The sequence below is a fragment of the Hipposideros armiger genome, unplaced genomic scaffold, assembly GCF_001890085.2.
Source record: "Hipposideros armiger isolate ML-2016 unplaced genomic scaffold, ASM189008v1 scaffold_23, whole genome shotgun sequence".
Lineage (NCBI taxonomy): Eukaryota > Metazoa > Chordata > Mammalia > Chiroptera > Hipposideridae > Hipposideros > Hipposideros armiger.
In genome coordinates, this window is record NW_017731373.1 from 2,630,986 (window position 1) to 2,656,123 (window position 25,138).

Genomic DNA, 25,138 nt, shown 5'->3' on the forward strand with positions numbered 1-25,138 from the left:
GACTCACGGCAGCCCAGCTCCAGGTTGAGCTGTTGTTCAGCATCTTAGCTGTAGAGGGCAGCGTCACTGGCCCTCATATGTGGGATCCGAACCGGGGCCCTCTGGCATCCCAAGCGAGTTCCCAACCATCGCGCCACTCGGCCGGCCCACTAGCAACATCTTTTCAAAAAATTATTTTTTAATTTTTCAATAACAGTTGACATACAATATTATATTAGTTTCAGATGTATAACATAATGATTAGACATTTATATAATTTATAAAATGTTAACCCCAATAAGTCTAGTACCCATCTGACACTATATATAGTTATTACAATATCTCTGACTATATTCCCTATGCTCTACTTTACATTCTTGTACTGGTAACATCTTAACAGCTGAATCCAATAAACCATTTTAACATCTTATTTTCCAGCACTCGCTTTATTCCTTGGCTTCTGTGAGAACTCATGCTCCTGGTTCTCTTACCCCTCAACCTTCTTTTTTTTTATTTTTTTTGTCTCTCCATCTTCCCCAGCACCTTCACCTTGATGTCCCATATTCATCTAAAATCCACCATGGTCCAAAGTAAACTTAGTTCTCCTTCAACTTCACCTCTCTTGGTATTCCATATTTCAGTTAGCAACAATTCCATTCTCATTCAAACCAGAAACCTCCGAGTAATCCTAGACCCAGTCAAGAACTTCTGATTTGACCTCCTTTTTCTTAACACTTTCCACTTGTCTCCATCCCTTTCATTAGTAATCTACCTCAGGCCATCACCATTTCTTTCCTTTAATACTACAGAAGTCACTTACTGCACCATCTTCAGTTTTCTCCATATTAAATCCTTCTAGTGCATGTCCAGAGTGAACTAGCTAAGATAAAAATCAGACCTTACCAGTTTCCTCAAAACTCTGTAACGTGCTAGCTCCTAGCATGCAGTAGGTATCTGTTATTGTTTGTTGAATAAAGGAATGAAGAATGGAGACCAGAGACCTCTCAATATTTAAGGTTGGGCTCATTTGGGTTCTAGACTGTATTGTCCGTAATCTTTTGAAGATTTTATGTATCAACCAAACCTTTTGTTTCTGAGTTTTGCTTGGAAGTTCATTGACCAGAGTGAATGTCATTAGTGTAGTGTTATAGTTTATAGGTTGTCTATAAGGACAGAAATGATCCTTATGGTGAATATAAGGTTTATGTGCCTATATTTTATTTGTCTTTTAGTTATAAGCTATTAAATTTTTATGTGAAGACTTTCTTAGGAGAACGCTTCAGAAATAAGCCCGCCTCATTTCCCCACACTAAGAAAGAAAAGCGAATGCCACTTTAAGAAATCTGAATTGATGTAGCTGGATTTCTGCATTATGAAACAGATTCCTTCCAGTCACAGTTTGACAATGGGTGTTTTGATTGCTATTTTTTACGGTTTTGTAAATTTGTTCTATTTTAACAAAGAATCATTTTTTTAACTGTTCACTTAAAAACAACTTGCCTAAAAATTGAAAAGGATATGTGACAATGTAATTAGATGTTTAAACTCACTCATCAGGTCAGAGGTAGGGAAATGTTGGTATGGTGTTTTCTTTCTCTTAATTTTTTGTGCAGTGCTTCAATATACTCATACTCTTTTTCTGTGTGCTAAAATATACATACACATAAAATTTACCATTTTAACCATTTTTAAGTGTACATTTCTGAGGCGTTCCCTACATTCATGTTTTTGTGCTACTTCAGTGTACTTGTTTCCTGAAATTGTGATATCGAAATAATTCAATAGTTTCATGCTTGAGACCCAAAGCTATGCTCGCATTGAATAGTAAGCAGCAGAATTTCTCTGGGGCTTATCAGTGTGTTGTGAAGAAAAATTATTTTGCTCTTTGAGTTTTTGTTAAGGAACTTACAGCATATTCAACCATATTGGGCTTAGAAAGACCAAAACCAATGGGAACTTATGAAAATGAGTTTATGAATTTGGCTTATTTGAACATTTTTTTCTAATTTTAGATTAATGAAACATGGTTAGGGAGCTGTAAAGCTTTTACTGATGTATAGGGATCTCATTTAATCATAATTGGTATCCTATTCCTAATAGTGGATAAGCAACAATGTTGTAGAAAATGACAAATTTTAAAAATTAAAAAAAACCACATTTGTTTATTTTCCCCTAGTATTTTGAAATTATTTCTAAGATTATAAATTGACCCTTACTTACATCATGAGATTAATTAGAAGTTATCTTTAAGATATGAGTATAATACAGTACTCACAAACAAACCAATGTTTTGTATTGTTTTAATAAAAGAGTAAAGCATTTGTCCACTGCTTTACTTATTTATGAGACTCTTCTTGATTCTGATGATTAAATCCTTTATGTGAAATATTGAATAATTTAAGAAGACAGTAGATACAAAATACAAAGTATTACCTGGAGATGTTCAGAAACCATATAAACATAACTTAGTTTATTTATTTTATTATTTAACTTGTTTAAATGTGATCCCTTCTTCTGAAATGGTAATTTGGAAACTTCAACATAGAAAGTTAAGAAATAGAAGGATTGAACTCAGTGCCTAATTCTTAAACCCTACTAGAATACGAGGCTAAGCTTTAATAAATTTAACCTTATTTATTTATTTATTTATTTATTTATTTGTAAACGGCTCTTAGAGAAAATTGGGGAACCGGTACTTTAGACTCTTCACTTCATTCTAGAGTAAGAAAGTTTAACTTCGAGATAAACAGGAAATTCTTGTACTTTATAAAAATCTCCTGGATAAAGACCTTATGGCCGTTGGAGTCAATTCAAACACTGAATGAGCTAAAAGCTGACAATAGCACGCCTAAATTGATAACGAAGTTGGTTTCTCTTGGAAAGTGAGAGAGGTACTTGTCTTCTCAATATATAGATAACTGCAATGAATTTGGTCTCATTTCTTCTTTAAATATTGTTTTATATTTATCAACAAAGAAGATCTACAAACTACACATCAACTTTTTAAATTGGGAATTGTTGACCTGAACAGTCCTTCTTCCCTACCACCAATCTGCCAGGATCTTCTTGAAGGAAATAAAAATTTCGGGGTGTAGGCCTTGGCAAAGGGGCCATGGTGGTGAAGAAGCTCAGAAGGAGATTTGGAGTCATCCATCTTCCCTGTCTACTCTAACAGTTTACATCTCCCCTCCTCCCAACTTTTCAGAGCTAATGTGTAGTATACCCGTTGAAAAAACAAACCTAGAGAAATTTCAGAGTCCTGAAACTTTTCCAGCATATTTTGAATACAAGTAATCTTGGCTCTAGTCAACAGCACACAGGCTAACTATTTGTTTGAATGTGCTAGGATCAGTTTTTTGCTCTTTGGGGGGCTTGATAATGACTTGGGATTTTGTCCTTTGTGAGATGACAACCTAAGATCATATCTGTTCCATTGGTTCTAAGTTTTAAAGCATTTTGGGATAAGTTTTATGAACGTGAAGGAATTGCAGGTCAGAGCAAGAAGTAAGCATTATTGGGCAGGTGGATTCCTTAGTAAGCTAGATATAAAAACATTTATCTCTTGAATGCTTAACTTACCAGGAAAGGAAGTCTTGATTTAAGGAGATATTACCACAAAGAAGAGAAGCTTGTAAGAGAACTCACTTCTGACAACAGTACTTTTGTTCTCATAAACAATCAGTGCCTCAAGTCTAGAGTGGAGCATTAGGCTGTAAAGGTTGGTGTAGTAACGCATAATAACGCATAGGGTCCAGACACTATATACATGTACTTAGGGGAACACTGATTTCCTGTTTAAAGTTTGCTAGGAACTATTAGAGGTTTTATAACTCTGTTGACAATAATCTTATTTGGAACATGATCTGCTTATATAAAAATAATTTTTAATGTGAAAGCTCTCATTAGCTTAAATGACTAGTCAAATGGTAGCTTTAAAAGATGAGTCACAGTCTAATTTACCATCACAATTCACAGTTTCCCTCTTTATTTTACTTGCTAGATTAATCCCATCTCAGCAATGCCATTAGGCGCCTGCCTTGATGGTGTGGAAAAAAGACACACAAACGTCTGATGTTTCTGAGCATGTGGGTTGTGACGAATTTAAATGTGTTCTAATAGTGCATCTGTGTATAAACAGTCAAAGATTTATAGTTATTTTTAAGTTAAGGATGAGGAAATTGACCACTATCGTGTAATTAAAAATAACAACTCTCTGGAAAAGCCAGAGCTAAGTTCTTAAATGCCAGGGCACCAGGATGCAATATTCTGTAATCTAAGTTGGGTAATTTATTTCTTTGTCACTTGAAAATGGATGTATATTTGAGTTAATGAATCATACCACCAACATTCCATAACTAAAGCAAAATGTGTTTCCTTTTCATAGGCAAGGTTTTAGTCAATTGAATAATAAATCATCCTGTATCACAGGATGGGGAGACTCTCACAGGCAAGACCACAATGAAATGAGGCCTCAAAGAAGAGCGTCTACTCTGTTTTAGAAAGATGCAGTGAAGGCGACAGCCCAGACTACTCTGGCTATACTTTTCAGGGTTGAAAACAGTAATATCATGTGACTGTAATGAACAGACATATGAGAAAATGTCCCTGTTCCTTCAAAAAGAATAACTTTACAAGCACTTATAGTTTACAAGGAATATGTATATGTGTATTTTCTCTTTTAAGTCTCACAGTAACACCCAATTGTATAGAAGGATGATTAATGCCTATTTAAAAGAAGAAATTAAGATTCAGAGAGGCTAAGTGACTTACCCAAGGTCATGTATGTAGGGAGTGGAATAATCACAACTTGACAGTAGTTATTTTTACCCTAAGGACAATGCCTGCTGCACTCTATCCTTCGCTGCCTCTTTGATATGCTTATAAAATCAGACACGATAAACATGCATTCAGGTGCTTTGGGGAAATTTGTTCCTGGGAGAATTAACTGAAACGATGATGTCCTTGGGAGCATTAGTAACTTGAGTCTATGGTCTGAGCAGAAGAAAGTCTAAAGAAGTCTCTAGTTTTAAGTGGCATCAGTCTGATGTTCAGTGTAAATGAATGGTGAGTGAAAGACACAGTGGACAGTCAGGACTAAGGTGAAACCCATCATATTAATATTATGAGTGTTCAGAGGACCAGACCTATAATTTAGGAAAGACGATAGGTGAGAAGGCCTAGGTACATCCAAGAAGGAAATAGCCACAAGAAGTAACTGGTGTGAGATACACTTGTGTGAACAAATGGAGTTTTATGCCTGGTTGGCACTGTTGGGGGGTGAATGGGCCGAGGAGACCAGGATTCTGAGACAAAGATCTAAGGATACTTACAGACATGGGTAAAAGGCAAGTGTTCCCTGTGAAATCCTGAGGCAAAAGGCTTTGAAATTTAGTTTACATTAGAAGAGCCTTAAAAGATAGTGGAACTATTCATACTTCTGTTTGATTTTAACCTACATCTACTAATAGCATTATACTGAGATGCAGGTGTGAATTATCATAATGTTCACTTAAATTGTTTAGCTCATTCTGAAAATTTGCTAAGTGAAAGTCATTTGTCTATTGTTAGCTCTCAATCTGACTTTTCAAGACACTTATATTCTTCAAAATAGTTTGACAAAAACAATTTTAGTTACGCTATATTGTAAACCCTTTGTGATATAAAGTATGTTAAGATTGAAGCATTTTATTTGAACTAGTTTTAAGTATCAAACTTAAACTGTTGCAAAGTACAAAAAAGGGAAACTTTTAAAAGAAATCTAGCTTTACTTCTTTCACATATCTATATGGACTTAGCTAGGCTGTCAAAGTACCAACTGGTAGAGTTTCTTACTAAATCTGCTTTAATGAACAAATAAGAGTGATTTGTAGTTGACTTAATAGTACTTGATTTTACTTCAAAGAACACACAGGCATTTGAAAACTAAGTTTTTTTTTCCTGAAACTAATAATATCAATTTTCTTGGCAATTTCTCTTCTGAAACAGTGAAAAGGTAAATTTTAGGCTAGCCTCTTTCCAAATAATTATAATATCTGAATGGAGTCTAAGGAGTTCATAGAGTATTACTGAATTTGTCTATTTTCTAAAGGAGATTGATTCATGATTTTAAAATTATTTTTACAGGATCCTTCAAACCAAAAATGTGGTGGAAGAAAGAAAACTGTGTCTTTCAGCAGCATGCCATCGGAGAAGAAAATTAGCAGTGCGAGCGACTGCATCAGCTTCATGCAAGCTGGCTGTGAACTGAAGAAAGTTCGGCCAAACTCTCGCATTTACAACCGCTTTTTCACTCTGGACACAGACCTCCAAGCTCTTCGCTGGGAACCTTCCAAGAAAGACCCCGAGAAAGCTAAACTGGATATTGCTGCCATCAAAGAGATCAGGCTGGGGAAGAACACAGAAACTTTTCGAAACAATGGCCTTGCTGACCAGATCTGTGAGGACAGCGCCTTCTCCATACTCCACGGGGAAAATTACGAGTCTCTGGACCTCGTTGCCAATTCAGCAGATGTAGCCAACATTTGGGTGTCAGGGTTACGGTACCTGGTTTCTCGAAGTAAGCAACCGCTCGATTTTATGGAGGATAACCAGAATACGCCAAGATTCATGTGGTTGAAAACAGTGTTCGAAGCAGCAGATATCGATGGGAATGGAATCATGTTGGAAGACACTTCTGTAGAGTTAATAAAGCAACTCAACCCTACCCTGAAGGAGTCCAAGATCAGGTTAAAGTTTAAAGAAATCCAGAAGAGCAAAGAAAAGCTAACCACTCGAGTGACAGAAGAGGAATTTTGTGAAGCTTTTTGTGAACTCTGCACCAGGCCAGAAGTGTATTTCTTACTTGTACAGATATCGAAAAACAAAGAATATTTGGATGCCAATGATCTGATGCTCTTTTTAGAAGCTGAGCAAGGAGTTGCCCATATCACTGAGGATATGTGCTTAGACATCATTCGGAGATATGAACTCTCTGAAGAGGGACGTCAAAAAGGATTTCTTTCAATTGATGGTTTTACCCAGTATTTGTTGTCACCAGAATGTGACATTTTTGACCCTGAGCAAAAAAATGTTGCCCAGGATATGACCCAGCCATTATCTCACTACTACATCAATGCCTCTCACAACACCTATCTCATAGAAGACCAGTTCAGGGGGCCAGCTGATATTAATGGGTATGTTAGAGCTTTGAAAATGGGCTGTCGAAGCATTGAACTTGATGTAAGTGATGGTTCAGACAATGAGCCAATCCTCTGTAATCGAAATAACATGACAACACACCTTTCCTTTCGAAATGTCATAGAGGTGATAAACAAATTTGCCTTTGTTGCTTCTGAATATCCACTAATTCTTTGCTTGGGGAACCACTGCTCCCTAACACAGCAGAAGGTAATGGCTCAACAGATGAAAAAGGTCTTTGGCAATAAACTCTACACCGAAGCACCTTTGCCATCAGAATCCTACCTCCCATCACCAGAAAAATTAAAAAGAATGATCATAGTGAAAGGAAAGAAATTGCCTCCTGATTCAGATGTTTTAGAAGGAGAGGTCACAGATGAAGATGAAGAAGCTGAAATGTCTCGAAGGATGTCAGTGGAGTACAATGGCGAGCAGAAACAAATCTGGCTGTGCAGGGAGCTCTCTGATTTGGTATCTATTTGTAAATCTGTTCAGTACAGGGATTTTGAGCTGTCTATCAAAAGCCAAAACTATTGGGAAATGTGTTCCTTTAGTGAAACAGAGGCCAGCCGAATTGCAAATGAATACCCCGAGGATTTTGTAAATTATAACAAGAAGTTCTTATCAAGAATCTATCCAAGTGCCATGAGGATAGATTCCAGTAACTTGAATCCACAGGACTTTTGGAACTGTGGCTGTCAGATTGTGGCAATGAATTTTCAGACTCCAGGTCCAATGATGGACCTTTACACAGGCTGGTTTCTTCAAAATGGAGGATGTGGTTACGTTCTAAGGCCATCTATTATGCGGGATGAAGTTTCTTACTTCAGTGCAAATACAAAGGGCATTGTACCAGGGGTGTCTCCTCTAGCTCTTCATATCAAGATCATCAGTGGTCAGAATTTTCCAAAGCCCAAGGGAGCTTGTGCCAAAGGGGACGTCATAGATCCCTATGTGTGTATAGAGATACACGGAATACCAGCGGACTGTTCGGAACAAAGAACTAAAACTGTACAACAAAACAGTGATAATCCGATTTTTGATGAAACTTTTGAGTTTCAAGTGAATCTACCTGAGCTGGCCATGATCCGTTTTGTTGTTCTGGATGATGACTACATTGGGGATGAGTTTATAGGGCAATATACGATACCGTTTGAGTGTTTGCAGCCTGGGTATCGGCATGTTCCCCTGCGCTCTTTTGTGGGTGACATCATGGAGCACGTAACCCTGTTTGTCCACATAGCAATAACCAATCGCAGTGGAGGAGGAAAGGCACAGAAGCGCAGCCTTTCAGTGAGAATGGGGAAGAAAGTTCGAGAATACACCATGCTCAGAAATATTGGTCTTAAAACCATAGATGACATCTTTAAAATAGCAGTTCATCCCTTACGAGAAGCCATAGATATGAGAGAAAATATGCAGGTAGGAAAAATCCCATACTCTCCTCCCCCCACCCCGACTTCGTTTGACCACTTTTACCAGGGAACATTGTGTTCTAGTAATAACCTGTTTCCTCAAAAAATTATCAGAAAGGTGGTGTCAACCCATGTACCACTGAACTAAGTCCAGTTTTGCCTGTGACAAAGCAGATGTATTTTATGTTTCTAATTGTGAATGCTGTTAAATTGGGCCTGAACTAAGCCAGTTGATGGATTATCAATGTACCGAAATGGTATATATCAATTAAATATCCCTATTACATAACTGATATATAGGAATGTGTATATGAAACAATGTGAAAATAATAGAACATAAAATATTATATGTGTGCATAATATAGAAAATGTGTACACACACATGCATAATAATTATAAGTATATATGAAATATTTGCAGATATGAACATGGAAGGGAATTTGAAGTCGTATGGAACAACTATAATGCCTAGTAGATATTTTTAGTTGTTTAAATGTACAACAACAATAGTAAATTACTCCCTACAAGAGCAAAGAAAGTTAAACAAACAAAATGCAGCACTTGGATTTGTTGATAACTCTTTAGTTTTCTCAGAAATGTGAAAGAATATAGATTGAAAAAACATAGGTTCTGGATTAAACTCCATCCTTGTGTGATCTCGAGCAAATTATATCAGGTCTCTGATCATCAGTTTCTTTCACATAAGGTAAGAAAAATGGTAATATTTACATCACAGGATTATTACGAGAATTAAAGTATATGTAAATTGCTTAGTGTTGGCATGTAGAAATTCAATGTTAGTTTCCTTCTGTTCATAAATACTTGCAGTCAGAGATGCCTGCAAACTTCTTTCTGCAATACTACTTAATATACTTATTCTAGGTTTGTATTACGAGAAGCAATCAAACAATAAGTACTAAGTTCCTACAATGTGCAGGGTGTTGGTTGGCAGAAGCAGTAGCGGTCTATGTATGAGAGCAAAACAGGAGAGGAATATTTTTCAGTGTACTTTATTTGCTCCTTTAGCTAACATTTTTATAGTAACCGTCACAAAAAAATCCCGACTTTCAGGATAGAGAACAAGCTTGAACAGGTTCAGTAATTTCTAAATATTGCAGTTAATAAATAACAAGTTGGGCTTTAAATCCAGAATTGCCTACTACCAAACAAAACCCATGGTCATTCATGATTTATAGTCATGTGATGCAGAATCCTAAAAATCCTTCACTTGCTGAAAACTTTATTTTTATATTTTTATATTCTAGGATAGGCTTAAAACAATTTTAAATAGCCCAAGTGGTGGAAAATAGGTACATAAATCACATATAAATACTTTGATTGAAAGCATTTAATTTGATGTGGGTTGCCTTAGCTACTATTTAAAAATAAGCTCCAAATAGTAGCATCTTTTTACCTGATGTTTTCTGATATGATTCTATAGCTAATATAAATCCCTGTATTAAGTTAGTTATAAGTCAATTTTATAGCTAACTTTATATATTAGAAGTAGATTTTATGTATGTCTATATTATTCTTGAAATATATTCTTTGCATATATTATGTATTTAAAAACATATTGAAGAGAGTTGGCTATGAATAAAATTTTTTCAGGTAGTATGATAATTTATATCATCTCAACGTACAGTTTTTGGGTTAAGGATTATTTGGAGTCTAATCAGTAGAAAAACGAATACTACCATTGTCACTAAATTCATGAGGCACATATTAGGTTCGATACTGTTCACTGTTAATAAAACATAAAGTAATTGAAATTCCTATTCCAAATGATTTTTTTTAAAGCCTGAATATGGGCAAATGTAGCTCTCCATGAAATGTGTTTTAGTATGTGTCTGTCAGGTGCATTTCTGATGGGATGACAAAGGAATACCATTGATGGTTCATCAACTGGGGGTTGGTGAGTAATAGCAGCCCGCTACCTTGAGGGGAAAAGCTCAAAGGAGATGCACTCCATTGTACAACCACTGCCATGTTTTTATGATCATCATGATACAAATCAAATAAGATATTCATGACCAGCCAATGCTAATTTGTGTGCTCTGTATTCAGTATCCCAGTGCTCTGCTTTGAAAAGCATTGTGTAGCCTTGGATCATAATCTACTTTGCTTTGTGGCGTATTTGTGGCAGTTGCTAAAAATTGAGAAAGATGACTTATAATAGTGAATTAGCTCTGTGTGTTATCTCTGTGCATATCACAACATTTTTGGTTGGTTGTAATCCAGTTTGCTTCAAATTACATATGTATTTAATGAATATGCTTTTGTGTACGCCTAGAAGTGCTGGGGTTATGTGTCATGCAGACAGGAGTGTAATTCAACGTTTTCTTCCCCACAGAATGCCATAGTCGCGGTTAAGGAACTGTGTGGACTTCCTCCGATTGCCAGTCTGAAGCAGTGCCTATTAACCCTGTCCTCTCGGCTCATCACCAGTGACAACACCCCCTCAGTCTCTCTTGTGATGAAAGACAACTTTCCATATCTGGAGCCTCTGGGGGCAATTCCAGATGTGCAGAAAAAGATGCTGGCTGCTTATGAGCTGGTAGGAAATTGTGACTCCCTATTCCTTTTCTGTGTTTGTGTGAAATCATATGGCCAGGCTCTTTTGTGGAACTCTAATGAATAACAAAGAGTGGTTGCTTTTGAAACCTGAATTGGGGGTGGCAGACAGAGCCAGCCCATTCAGTTTCCCTTAAGCCCCAGTGGAGATCTCTGAGGCAATGCTTTGAGCCCAGAGCTCCACAGATCATAAATAGAAGAAAATCTCTGCTTTAGCAAAGAATGAATTATTGATTAAGTCTTCATCATCTAAATGGCTTTAGCTTACAATATAATCATTTAATTGCACACACATAGTAAGTAAACTTAAGCTTCAGTGCTGCCTTATGATGTTTGAGACAAAATATTTTTCATGAATTTATACTTCTAAGCTAATACCATTATCTAATTTTTCTGAATATATAATGGATTGATGTAGCCATTAAATTTAAGAATAAGTATATTCTTGCATTTCCTTGTTCCATAAAAAAAGTAAAGAGCTAATGATAAACTGGGAAAATTTGTGATGTGTATGCTAGATAAAGTGTAAATATCCTTAAAATAGAAAGAGTACCTAAAAACCTATAAGAAAAAACATATGGAGAACAAAATCCTTACATTAGTCAGGATTAAGTTCAGCTTCATGACACTAAAAATGCAAACTAATCATGGCTTAAAAATACTGTTTTATTCTCTCACATAAAAATATGGAGACCAGCCATCCAGATTGGCACTCCTGCAAAGTTTTTAGGAACCTAGGCTCCCTCTAACTTTTTACTCCACCAGCCTTAGACCATCCTCATGGTCCAAGATAGCTGCTGAAGCTCCAACCGTAATATCTGCATTCCAACCAACAGGAATGATGAAGAGGAAAAAGAGGGCATATCCTCTGCCTTTAAAGACATTTCTCTGAAATAGCATAGATCACTTTTGCTTATATTTCATCAGTCTGGAGTTGACACATGGACATGCTTACATGCAGAGGATGGGAAATGTCATTTCTAAATTCTCAACTGAAAGACATCTGTTCTGTTACTAAGAAATAAAGGGAGAATGGATATTTGGGGATAACAAATAATCTTTATTTCAGAGATGAACAGGCAATTCATGTATCTCTTCCCCCTAAAAAAAAAATGGAAATGTTAAAACACATTTAACCTTAAAATAAGTTTTTAATTAAAGATATTAAAGGAATGTAGTGAGATGCTTACCCTCTCCATTAAATTGGCATTATTATTATTATTATTATTACTATTATTATCATTTTTTTTACAAATAGTACCTCTGATAAAGAATTTAAGGAAATGGGTAGATACTCCCCCATCCATCTACCTCTAGTGGGAAAATAAATTGATATAATTTGGGGGGAGGAAAATTTGGCAGTATAATTTAAAATGTTTGTCACATTTGATTTATGCATTTCTTTCCAGGGATTTATTCTAAGCCAATAGATAGGTACATAGACATTTATATTTAATAATGTCAATATAGGGGGATTAGTTAAATAAAATATAGTAAAGCATATTATGGACTTCTTTGAAACCATTAAAATCGTATTTTAAAAGAATATATAAAGTTGTAGAGAACTTCTCATACTGTTTTTTGAAAAAATCTGGTTCCAAAAACAAAATCTGTAGGATTTAAACTGTATTTATATGTATGCACACCTAAAATTCTAGCAGGATATTAATAGCAATTATTTTTAAATAAGGGGAGTGTATTTTATTTTCCTAAACATGCTTTCCTGTATTATTTCTGTGTTTCCCAAACTCTTTACAATGAACCCAACTAATTTTCATAGTCGAATAAAAATAAGTGTTAAAGAAGAAAAGGATAATATTTTATCATTAAAAAAAAATCCAGAAAAAAGACATTTGGGATAAAGATCCTACAATTGAAAAAGAAAAAGAAAACCCAGAGTGTATTCTGCTTATGAATGATTGTACTTCTTATAAACTGTACTTCATGGTTGCTAGGGGAGAAGTTAGCTTATTACCTATATCTCATTTTTCATGAAATCAATTTTTCATCATAAAAGTAGGGACTGAAAGCTATTCAGTGAATAGGTATAATTGCCATCTAAGAGGTGAAATTAGGGTACTAGTTGCCATAGAGACAGACAGTAGAAATCACTTATTCTTCCAATTCCCTTTTAAGCAAAGAAAGAAAAATTATTCACTGAGAGGGAAGACTGGTCCCCTGGAGCGAGGCCTGTAAGAAGCAGAAAAGCACCTGGACTGTGGTTGGCTAATTTCCATTTCCCATCCGCAAGTGTCCAATAGTGCTTTGTCTTTCAGTTGTATCTGTTGGAGCCAAATCTGAACATCAGCCTTTTCTCATTTGTATTTTTAAAATGCAATTTATAATTTCAGGTATAGCATTGTTTTCCAAAGCTTAAAGTAAAAAGCTATAGTGCAAAACAGAAGTATTTGTAATGAGGTTGTCATTTATAGTTCCCTATGGAAATGATTTTTCATTTTGGTATGGAATTGAGTGTAAATATCCTTGCGCCAAATGGTAACCCCAGCAGGCTGTGGATGTGATCGAAAACACTATTAATATCTCTGTTGGTTATTTCTGTCAGGGGGTGGGGTGGGTAGGGACAGATACATGTTCTGATGGTTTTGGCCTTGAACATAAAAATGCCATTTTTACTTTCTAGGATTTGCATTGTATTGATTGGCATCTTTAATACTCTTGGTGTATTAGTGTTAGTACTTATTTTAAAGACATCAGCTAAGATACTCTATAGATCCAGAGTGATCATTTAAAAACATAAATCAAATCATGTCACTTTCCTCCTTAAAATTCTCCAGTGGCTTCCCATTAAAATAGAATTGAAACTCCTTCCTGTGGCCTCCGGGACCATCTATGATAACGCCTTGCCTCCTGTCTCACCCGCCTCTCCCAGTCTCACCCGCCTGCTCTCCCTTCAGTTCACTCCCCTGAGTCAGATGAGCTTGCTTTCCTCAGTCAGACCAAGCCACTTCCCATCTCTGGGCCATTTTATCTGCAGTTCACTCTGCCCAGAATGTTCTTCTCTTGCATAGATAGTTGCTTTTTATCTATTAATTCTTAGCTCGAGTGTCATATCCTCAGAGAAGCCTTTCCTAACCAGTCTCCACCTGTCATTCTGTCACATAACCCTGCTTGGTTTCCATCATTATACTTAGTGGTTTGAAAAATATTTTGCTTGACTTTTTGTTTGATTTCTGCCTCCCTTTCCCCCTGAATCTGAGTGTATGCTTCCAGGAGGGCAGAGACCCTGTATGTCTTGCTCACTACTGTTATCTCTAGAACCTAAAACAGTGCTGGCAAGTAGTATGTTATCAATTAATATTAGTTGAATAAAAAGTAAATAAAAGCATCTATTGTTGGTGAAAATAGTGTAATTCCCATGCTATAATTGAATGTGTTTTATGGTAAATCTTAAAATCTCCTCTGTTTTACCTCTATGACATCACCCTAGCTAAATTGTTCCCTGTCTTATCCATACAGTTAAGAGCCTGTAGACCAAGGCAAAACTGTGGAGACAGTGAAAAGGCAGTAGTTGCAAGGTTCTGGGAGAGGTAGGGTGAGAGAGGAAGGGATAAACAAATGGAGCACGGGGACTTTTTAGGGCGGTGAAACTATTCATATGATATTGTACTAAGGGATACATGCCATTATGCATTTGTAAAAACCCACAGAATATGCAACACAAAGAGTGAACCCTAATGAACTCTACAGACTTTACGTTATAATAATATATCAATATTTGCTCATGAATTGTAGTAAATGCACCACACTAATGCAAGATGATAGCAGTAGGGAAAACTGGGGGTGGGATGGGGTGAGAGGGTATAATGTAAACTCTGTTCTTTCTGCTCAGCTTTTATGTAAACCCAAAACTTCTCATAAAAATAAAGCCTAAAAAAAACCATTCTACAGATTATTAATAAAAACTTATTTGGATGACTAAGGCAGAATACAAATTCAGGGTTGATTGCCTGGGAGTGGTGGTGCGAGGGAGCAGGTATTTCAAAATGAACAGCTTGTGTGTTGAACTTAGATTCAAGTTGCTGAAATGTTTGAATTTCTCAAAAGTGGTAATGAACTGTATAGATGCTATCCAAGAGAAAAAGTTGTAACCACTAAAAAAAAAATACAGACTATATTTAGAATAAGAAATCACCTGAAATCATTTCTGAGCAGATGTAAATGTGTAGATGATTTTAGTATCAAAAGAAATGAATCAGGAAACCAAGTAATCTACATTTATGGAAAGACAACTTAAGTGCATCAAACTATACTACTTATTAAGAGGGATTAAATGAAAATATTCTAGAAAACATTGACAGATTTTTTTTCCTAAATTTAGCTTTTCCCTAAGGGCCTGTGTTGGCCCTATTCCTTACCAAACTTCTGGCTAATTTAAGATTTAGAAATATTTCCTCTTGAGGGTTTTAAAAATAACTCAGTGTTAAAAGTCATTTAAATATTAGTATTGCAATTATAATTCTATTGTACCATCTGTGTTGATATCAAGTAATTAAAAACCAAATACAGCAATACCTTGGTTTGCAAGCATAATTTGTTCCAGAAACAAACTACTTGTATTGCAAGACATCGCTCATTTACCAAGTTAAAATGTATTAGAAATGTTTGCTCATCTTGCAAAACACTTGCAAACCACATTACTCGCAATCCAAGGATTTACTGTCTATCTGTTGTTGAGTAGGCTTATTTATATGGCCTAATTCCAGAACATACCTCCCCACCCCCATTCCATATTGTATTTAAAACGTATCTCCTATCTGCTCACTGGTATTTGAAATTTCAAAATTACATCAGTTCCTTTGGGTTAAGACTTTTTTTTCTCTTTTAAAATGCAAAAATGTCTTTATGAGTGTTATTACACATTGGATTATCAGTAATCTGTACTTTTGAATAATTTGACAGATTCTACCCTCCAAGCAGGTTTGTACCTGGGAAAAGGAAGTCATCCTAATAACAAAAGGTTCTCCAAGTCTGGGCAAGGTGAGGGAGAGGTTGCTCAAATCATTGCGATTTTTCTTGAGAGCAGCCCTAGCAATCTCCCTTAATATGCTGAGTAGGGATGTAGCTACGTAAATGCCTAGCTGATATTTAGGAGACGTAAGCAGAGGTGACTTTCCTGATATCAAACACATGTCACAGCCAGAGGTGGGAAGTGACAGCTTCTGCAAAGCACAAAAGCAAACTGAGGATATTATTAATCAATAACTCAGGCAAGTAGAACAGAACCTAGAAGTTGAAATGAAGGTGGGATGGATGCCTCTTTGCCAGGCTAAAGACACACAGAGGAGAGCTATTGACGCCAATAGACTGCTTGCTGCAGTGTCATTTTGGTGGCTCTGTGTTCATCAGCACAGTTTTTCAGAAATGTTCCAAGAACTTAATTTAAAATCAGGTTACCATTTCTCAGTGACTTGTCCCGTCCCTCTATTGCACTGTGACTTTTTTTTTTTTTTTGGCTCAGGTCTCTGAAAGAGGAAGTGTCACTTCCCAACTCTGGATTTTCACTTTCTCTAAGAAAATATCCCACCGAAGTAGGTAATACAGTCACTGCGGAAGTCTTTTTTTTTTTTTTTTTAGCTGAGCCATCCTGCCAGCTGTTGGCAGCTCAGCGGCAGCTCAGCTCAGGCCGTGAATTGAACTGGTGACCCTGTAGCTCAGAGCTCACACTCTTGAGTGAGCTCTTAACCGACTTAGCCACTCGGCCGGCCCTGCAAAGTCTTTTAAGGCTGTTAACGTAGTATAATTATGTTTTGCAAATAAAAGTAATATGATGTGAGCTGGGGTTTTTTTCCATTCAGCATTATTAATTTTATTCCAGGGGTTGTTAAAAATGAAAATTGGTTACTGAAAGAGTTGCCAAGTGTGAGAGCCAGGAATGGAGCTGTTTAATTCTGTAAACGTTTACTGAGCTCCTCCCCTGTGCCAGCCTCTGCGTTAAATGCTATGGCAGGTACAGTGCACCCTGTGTTCCAACCGCTTATAGTCCCGGTAAGGTCTATCCAGGCCTGTGAGTCTATGATTGGTGACCTGCTTATGTAACTCATCATTTAACATAAGGTTGGAATAGCAGGTGATTATACTAAACAATACTTGCAATTTCAGTAAGACACTATCGAAATTAGTTTTTGAATAGAGGTGACATTTTTCTTTCTGCAATAATGTTTTTATGCATGTAGATTGACTATTATTTTCGAAAGCCACCTGTAGCCCCAGCCCTAACATTTTACTCTAGTCACATTTCTACATTTGATTATAGTACATGATTTGAGTGTCCCAAGAACAAACAACAGACATTTCATAAACTAGGTCAATCTTTTTATTTCGTAGGCACTCATTCACTCTTTTCTGACCACAGCAAAGGGTACCACTATGCCAATGGCCTTCAGTTCCTCCAAATCGTCTTCAAATGCTGTCTTTCTCCATATTAACTCCAGTAAGGCTTTTTTCATTTACAATTCAATGTCAATGGACCTATTGCTTCTTTCCTCATGGCATTACTCTGACGTGTCCGTTTTCTTACATTGACTTAGCCAAGGTTCTCACCAGGCTCCCTTCTCCTGCTTGAAATTTTTCAATAGTCTGACTAGTCCTCCATCTTTCCCTAATTCAACAATTGGAATAATCATCCTCAGATCCTATTTTTGATTTTTAACTAGCCTTACAAAGACTTCACCCACCAGTGCTGCCTGTTTTGTCAACCCCATTTCCCATTTCCTTCTGTTTGAGCCCCCTCCTTCAGTCAAACTGATGTATTTATCACATCCTTTTCATTCTCCATCCTTTTTATTTCCATCCTACACCACCTGGGCTGCCTTTCTAGCCTTAATTCCCTCTCCATCAACACCCAGCCCTTTGTCTGAACCTCTAGTAAAACTGACCTTATTAAGAAAAGTTTCATTCATTGACTATACTCATGGCATTCAGTATATACCATGTATAAAGAACTTTGCTGATTCTGTGCAATTCAGAGATAAATAAATGGAGACAGGTGTCAGCACAAATAGCCGTAATGTAAAGCATGATGGCATTTTGACTTGAGAAAAACATACATATGTGAAAGATGGAACATGCATATCTGTCACTTGTAAAACAACTTTTTCTCTTTTGACATTGTTTTGTGCATCTCTTTAAGCTTTTGATTAGTCAACTCAACCAACACATTTTGGACACCTGTTACTGTGCAGGGTGCTGGGGGAAAGAAATGGTATGAAGCAAAATGTCTGTCCTTGAGGAATGGGAAATCCTGATGGGAAGGCAGGACTTACCCCCCAAAAAGGGAAGGAACAGTGACACAGAGTCCAGAGAGTGAATCAGATGATGTTTTATGTCCTGAGCTTAATAGAGTCTAAGGACTTGAATCCTATGATGACCTTTTCACAGTGACTTGCAATGTACTCCCCACCCCTGCTTCTTCCCCATGTGAGCAGAATTTTATTTGCAAATAATTTTGAAAAAAAATGTCATCTAACATTTATGTAACTTTTTATTTAGATAGCTGAATGTTTACTTCTCTAATGTTCTCACCTGTTTACTTTTTCATGCATAGTCAAGAAGTATTTGCCTAACATATTTGGCCCTTCTAAGTGTTTTAAATGAATGTGAAAGCTTTTGGGTAGTTAGTGTTTTGAATGTAGCACTCGCAGGAGGAATAGTTTCAGGGAACTGCACCTGTAAAAAATAAACCCAAAGCATTTTCTGAAGGTGACTCCTGTGCTGACTTATTTAACATTAACATAAAAGTTAAAACTTTACTATGGTAAAAGCAACAGATTTTCTGAAGATTAAAAAAAATCAAACATTCTAGAGAACATGAGTCAAAGGTTATTTAATCTTTTACTAGGTAAGCTGGGGTGTGATTTGGAAAGCAGCTGATTGTGTTAGCATGACCAGGAATCTAGCAAAAAGAGTTAGTTGCTACCTTTAATCACTCTTGCGATAGAATCAATATACTGGCAGGTATTCCAATCAAGCCAAGCATAATGGGTAGATTAAAGGCATTCTCTTCTGTCAGTAGTGTTATCAAGATACGTTGAGCCTCAGGATGGGAAAAAGTTGTAGATATGTCTACAGTCTCAATGTAGTTTTACTTATTGAAATCAATTTAAATTGGAATTCGATAAATCAAGAAACTTTCCTTCCATCTCTCTCTCTCTCTCTCTCTCTCTCTCTCTCTCTCTCTCTCTCTCTCTCTCNTCTCTCTCTCTCTCTCTCTCTCTCTCTCTCTCTCTCTCTCTCTCTCTCTCTCTCAGTGTGAAGTTTGTGTGGAACTTTGTATTAGTTTGCATTTCAAGAAGTATGTTGGCTTGTGTAGTAATGGAGCCCAGAAAAAGAGCAGCCCGCTGTCACGTGCCCATCCAGAGCTAGTTATTTAAATACAAGTTGCTGTGCGCTTAGCGCATAGAAACTTCCTTCACTTGTGGGTGTGGTAATGTCTTCTGATGCATTTTCTGCAGGAGGGGAGAACTGTCAGCATCTTGAAGATCGATAACATTTCCACTTAGTACAAGGGTTCCCAAAACATGGGGTTTCAGACAAACATCAGTAAGCAGGTATTTCAGGCTGGCTCCTTGTTGGGATATTGTTCCTACATCCTCAGAGTTCACTTTGCATTCCTGGACACTCACGTTCTTACAACACCCTTCATTAAAGGCAGTGTGAGGTAGTCAAGTTGGCCTGCAAATTCTGGAGGTTTACGAGGATTAGTCATCTGGTAATTTTATGAAGGAGCTACATTTTAATCAGAGCTTAATGAAAACAAACATTTGTAATGACTACTCAATAGATAGCTGACAACTGTTTGGGAAACAGACTAACGGAGAGAAGAAAAAGTAAAATGATCCCGTTTTCCAGAAAGCAGCTCCCTGAAGCAGCTCCTGTCCCTATCATGAACGTGGAGATAAAGGTCCTTCAGCCTGTGCGGTGCGAGATGTCTTGTTCTGTGCGGTTGTAAATCAGGCTCACAGGTAGTGACTCACAGGTAGTCCCAGGACAGAGGGCACTTCATCACATCACCGGAGGCAGTGGACTTCCAATAAGCTTGCACGTGTTCTGACCTTATGTGTGTTCCTGCTTCACCGAAAATTAACAGTCTTGATAGGATGACTTGGCTTAAAAACAAAAGATGCCAAACTACTGTCTATGAAAAACATCCAGCCTAAGAGAAAACTTATAGGAGTTTATTTGAGCCAAACTGCCGACAGTTGCCGGGAAGCAAATTCTCAACGGATTGAGAAAATGCTTCAGAAAATGGCCGTTTTGCAACTTATTTTATACATTAGAATCAAAGGAGGAAGGTTACATGAAATCCATTTGTTGTAGATTAAGGAGTTGGGAGAAAGCAAAGCGGGGAAATCTCTGGGATTGCATAAAAGTAAAATGGAGAGACACACACTTCTTTTACATTGGTGGGTACAGGACAGTTAATAGCATAGCACATAGAGATGGTGTTTGGGTAACAAGATAACAATGAAGGACTTTGTAGTTTCCTGCTCTGGTGTGGTGGGTTGTGCCCCCTGGGGGGTCTGGAAAAAGGGATTACTCTGATATTGCAGGGGTATGTTACCTTAGATGCAAAAAAGACGATAGATAGGCTTAAGAAAAAGATTGACCTTTGTTAAGAAAGACCACTACACTGTACATCTGAAGCTGCTGTTGAATAATATTATATGTCAACTATAATTTAATACATATATAGTCATGGGATGTGGAGTACAGTGTGGGGAGAGGAGTCAATGGAATTGTAATAGATATGTATGATATGGGGGAGAAGTGGATTGGAGAAGGGGGGTTGTCACTTTGTGAGGAGTGAAAAGTATAACTATTGCATTGTTTTGTACACCTGAAACTAATAATAATAAAAAACAAAAAAAAACCCAAAAGTGCATCGGGTTGACCCAATAAAAGCCATCTGCAGGGTGACTAGTAACAGTGAAAATAAATAAATAAATAAAATAACAATGTACTCTATTAATGTTCTATAAATGTACTAAAAATGTAATATATATATATATATATATATATATATTTGAAAAAAGGAGGGAAATGTAAAGATGTCACAAAACCAAATCAAAGAGTTTCTAATTTAAAAAAAAAAAAAAAAGAAAGCTACAGGCCAAGGATGTGACTTCCCGCCATGGCCCACCTTAGGAATTTTTATGTTCACGCCATCCTCTGTGGTTACTCGCAGTCTCCTGAGCTTGTCAGGTTTAACATGTGGCCTCTTTTCCATCTACACTATTAACATTGCTTCTATCTGACTTAAACATCTTTAAGAAATTAAAAATTAAAGGAAATGATCTTTATCCTAGTTAGCAAATATATATGTAACAGCGATCAGATTTAAACATGTGCCAAGTTTAATATAATTCAAGTGTTATTTTAAACAGTCTGAACAAATGAGCCACTACAGACCCAAAACTAAGTCCCAGTGTTTTGATTAGAAGGAAGGCAAGAGATAGATTAATAACTGCACTCTTTTTAAGGTAAGATAACAAAATAGGTCTAGAGTAGATTGTTTTTTCGATTCACATATTCTTAAGTGATTGACTTTCCAAATTTGAGGACACCTTCCTGAAAAAGCCAGTGAGCTCAATAAATACATTTCTTTCCAGGTTTCATAAGAAGAATATCTATATTGGTTGATGCATATGGCCCGTTAGACTTGGAGGGAGAAGCAGTCATGGCAAAAATGTATTTTCATGATGCTTTACTTGATGAATTCTACTTTATGAAATGTTCGTCATCAACTTGCACTTGCAATAAGGATTCTACACTTAAATATAATATTACTATTATAGAACAACTTATAAGCTTAGATCTGCTCCTCAAGAATGCCTGGGTTCTAGACTAAGCTATTTCACTAGCTATGTGGCTTTAGGCAAGTCAATTTGGGGCTCAGTTTTTTCATCTATAAAATGGGATTGTACATGATAGATCGCCCTTAATGTGACTTCTAAATATAAAGCCTTGCAGTTCTAGGAATTTAGATATAATTCAGAAGAAACCTGGAATTTATAGAAGGTTTGTGTCATGCTGTAATGGAAGCTCATCTTTTCGGAACCGTTAATAGTCACATTGACTTTACAATGATCGAAGGCATTGAGTTAAATTCCCTAATGAGAAGAGCTGGAAGGACAGTTTTTCACTCAGGTTGAACAAGTCAGTCTCTGAGTAAAAATGTTACTGCCGCCCCCTTTTATAAAGTTTTCATTTTAAATAAATGATTTTAATCTTGACTGACAACTTGACACACCCCTGTTGAGGACACATCTAATACATAAAGTAATGCCACACTTTATCTGGGTAAGTCTGCTATTGATTTAGATACAAAGCCATGGCAAGGAAATAAGATCCATTAGGAGATATTCGTGTGACAGAACCAAAGAAAAGCTTTTTGTATTAGTACAATAGGCAAAGGCACCTGGAAGCTCAGGCTGGGACAGCAGATGTGTAAATCCGGCTACTGCCAGATTCTATCCATTGAGTTGACCCAGCCTTGCTGGCTAGGTGTCCTGACTCCTGAGTTAGGGGATTATCTGAGGACATTGTTGCTTCTCACCTTCTCTCCTGGGCTTTTGTTACTTTGTATTTCATTTCCCTTAAGATCTGTAGAGACCTCGGAAGTGGTGAAAGTCAAATCAACAGTTTTTCCTTCTTAAAAATTTAGATAAATTACTTAGCTAGGGAAAAGTTGAAATTGTTGATTTAAATGTGGTTTGGCATCGTTGGTACATTTCAGTTATTTGTCATATTTGTTTTCTTTACAACTGCTAATAATTGAAAGTTGACTGCAGAAAATAGAATTATCCTTCTATATACAACAGAAGGTGTTATAGAGAAGATCAAATGTTCTTATAAGAAAAGTTCATATGAACAATGATTTTAAATTCTGAAAATGTTAATGATGAGGTATTTTATAGTCAAAGTTGTGACTTTTATTACTAAGGGATTTCAGGTTATCCTCTAAGGAACCTCGAAGGGATGCTCTTCTATGTTGAAAGTTAAATCACACTTGACTTTGAAGTGATTCATTAGATATTGGGAAAAACAAACTTCTTACACCGTGGTTAACAAATATTTACTTGGGGGCTTTGGAAGAGAATTTGAATCATAGAATTTGTTGTATGGTTTGGACCTGACATTATTTTACCTCAAATAAGTGATAAAGTTTTAAAATTTATTTTATTTTTGATCTTGAGTATTATATTTTCTATAGGGATAATCCTGTTAAATGCTTTATGTTTATTTTTCAGTCTTTAATATGAAAGGGAATTAAGGAGCATGTAAGATTATACAAAGATGTAGAAGCCTAGAAAAAAAAAGACTAGAGGAAAAAAGATATTAGATTTCAAAAAATACAGTTGTAGGTTTGAGAAGTGATCAGTAATAAATGAAATATTTTATTGTGCATGCATGCATGGGTAATAAATGTGCAGGAGAAATAAATACCACAAAGTAAAATAGAAAATAGTGATTATATAAAAGGATAGATGAATCTGAGGATAAGATTAGGTTCTTACTGTACTAGAATTACAATTTACTGGGGAAGTGAAGCGCAGGAAATATAGGTAAACAATTAATTGTAATTTAAGATAGAATTTAAAAAATGTAAACAGCCTAAAAATATAGAATGTTCTGGAAATTTGGAGGTAAGAGAGGGAGGGGAGGGGAGATTAGGACACTGATGGAAGAGGGGGCTTGAAGTGAGCTGTGAGGCCTGGCAGCATTTGACTGGGGAGAAGGGAAGACGCCAGGGGAGAAGGAAAGACCCCAGGGGAGAGGCAGAGATTGTAGATGAAAAAAAAAGGGTCATTAGTGGTAGGTTCTTGAGGGAAGCAGGGAGAGGTGGGATTTTAAGTCTAAGTAGAAGAGTTAGCCTTGACAAAGAGGACACTTCCTGCTGCAGGAAGTATATTCTTTTTTGTTCTCAACACTAAGAAAATGCTTAGTAAAATATTGCAAAGAAAACTGGCCACAAATCAATAATGATTTTTTTAAATCAGAGAATGGTATCATGTATTCTCTACTGAGAATAAAACCAAGAGAAATAAATGTAAAATGTCAGAATAGAAGATATCATCAAAGGCATCATCAATCCTGTTCCTTTTATATTTTGTATTTTTCTTAAAAGGGATATATTTGAATTTGGTTGAAATGGATTGACTATGGGCATGTCCTCATTTTTTTTTCTGATAGGCTGGGCCAGGCGACTTAGGAATGCTGCATTTCAGGTTCAAAGAGTGCATGTATGTGAAGGCGTGCATTCTTGCGTGGAGCATGGCCAGGCCAGACAACATTAGAAGGGTGCTATTTTTTTTCATGAAAATAAGAGAGATGCCAGGAAACTGGGATTTTAATTATTTCTGGTTTTTTTTTGGGGGGGGGTGGTAAGAATCTTAAATCCTGTAAATCCTAGTTCCTCCCTTTTTAAATAAAATTAAGGGGGTAGTCATGATAGCTAAGATTCTTTTAGTCCTAAAATTAAATGATTCTAAAAATGTGTAATATATTGCCTATTTTTTTCATGGTAAAGTCACAGAATGTGTCTTTCTTTATAAATATTTCCCTTGCTTGAATTTCATGAAAACATTTTGTCTAATACTGGACTAATTGAAACATCTGATAGCTTTTGAAAATATTATAAAAACTCAATTGATGTTGCCTGTATGGATGCTAGCTAAGATTAGAAAAGACTAAATCTGATTGCATTTATATTAAATCCTTCTCTGCCTGTAAATTTTACTCACTTGGAAGCTGTGGTAACTCTGGCTACTGTTAACAATTTGATAAATTGTTATTCACAGCATTCCACTTCCTTTTGGGAGTTGAAAGAGTTAACTGATACAGTTAAAAACTGTGACTCAGTTGAGAACTTCTGGGGTGTCTAGTTTTATGGTTTTGATAGTCAATTTAGCCCTTCAAATCAGTCGCTTTAGACTAATCACTGCAGGAAGGAGATATGAGTAATTAAATTTTGT

General features: G+C 36.4%; 1 protein-coding gene across 3 annotated transcripts in view; it reads left to right on the forward strand.

The window, feature by feature from the left end:
• Positions 1 to 25,138, forward strand: part of PLCL1 (phospholipase C like 1 (inactive)) — a 407,944-nt gene that overhangs the window by 341,182 nt on the left and 41,624 nt on the right. For all 3 annotated transcript variants that reach the window (XM_019635632.1, XM_019635634.1, XM_019635633.1), the window contains exons 2-3: positions 6,103 to 8,577; positions 10,924 to 11,127. In XM_019635632.1, coding sequence (XP_019491177.1) covers positions 6,157 to 8,577; positions 10,924 to 11,127 — 2,625 coding nt within the window. In that variant the 5' untranslated portion in view covers positions 6,103 to 6,156. The remainder of the gene's footprint in view (positions 1 to 6,102; positions 8,578 to 10,923; positions 11,128 to 25,138) is intronic.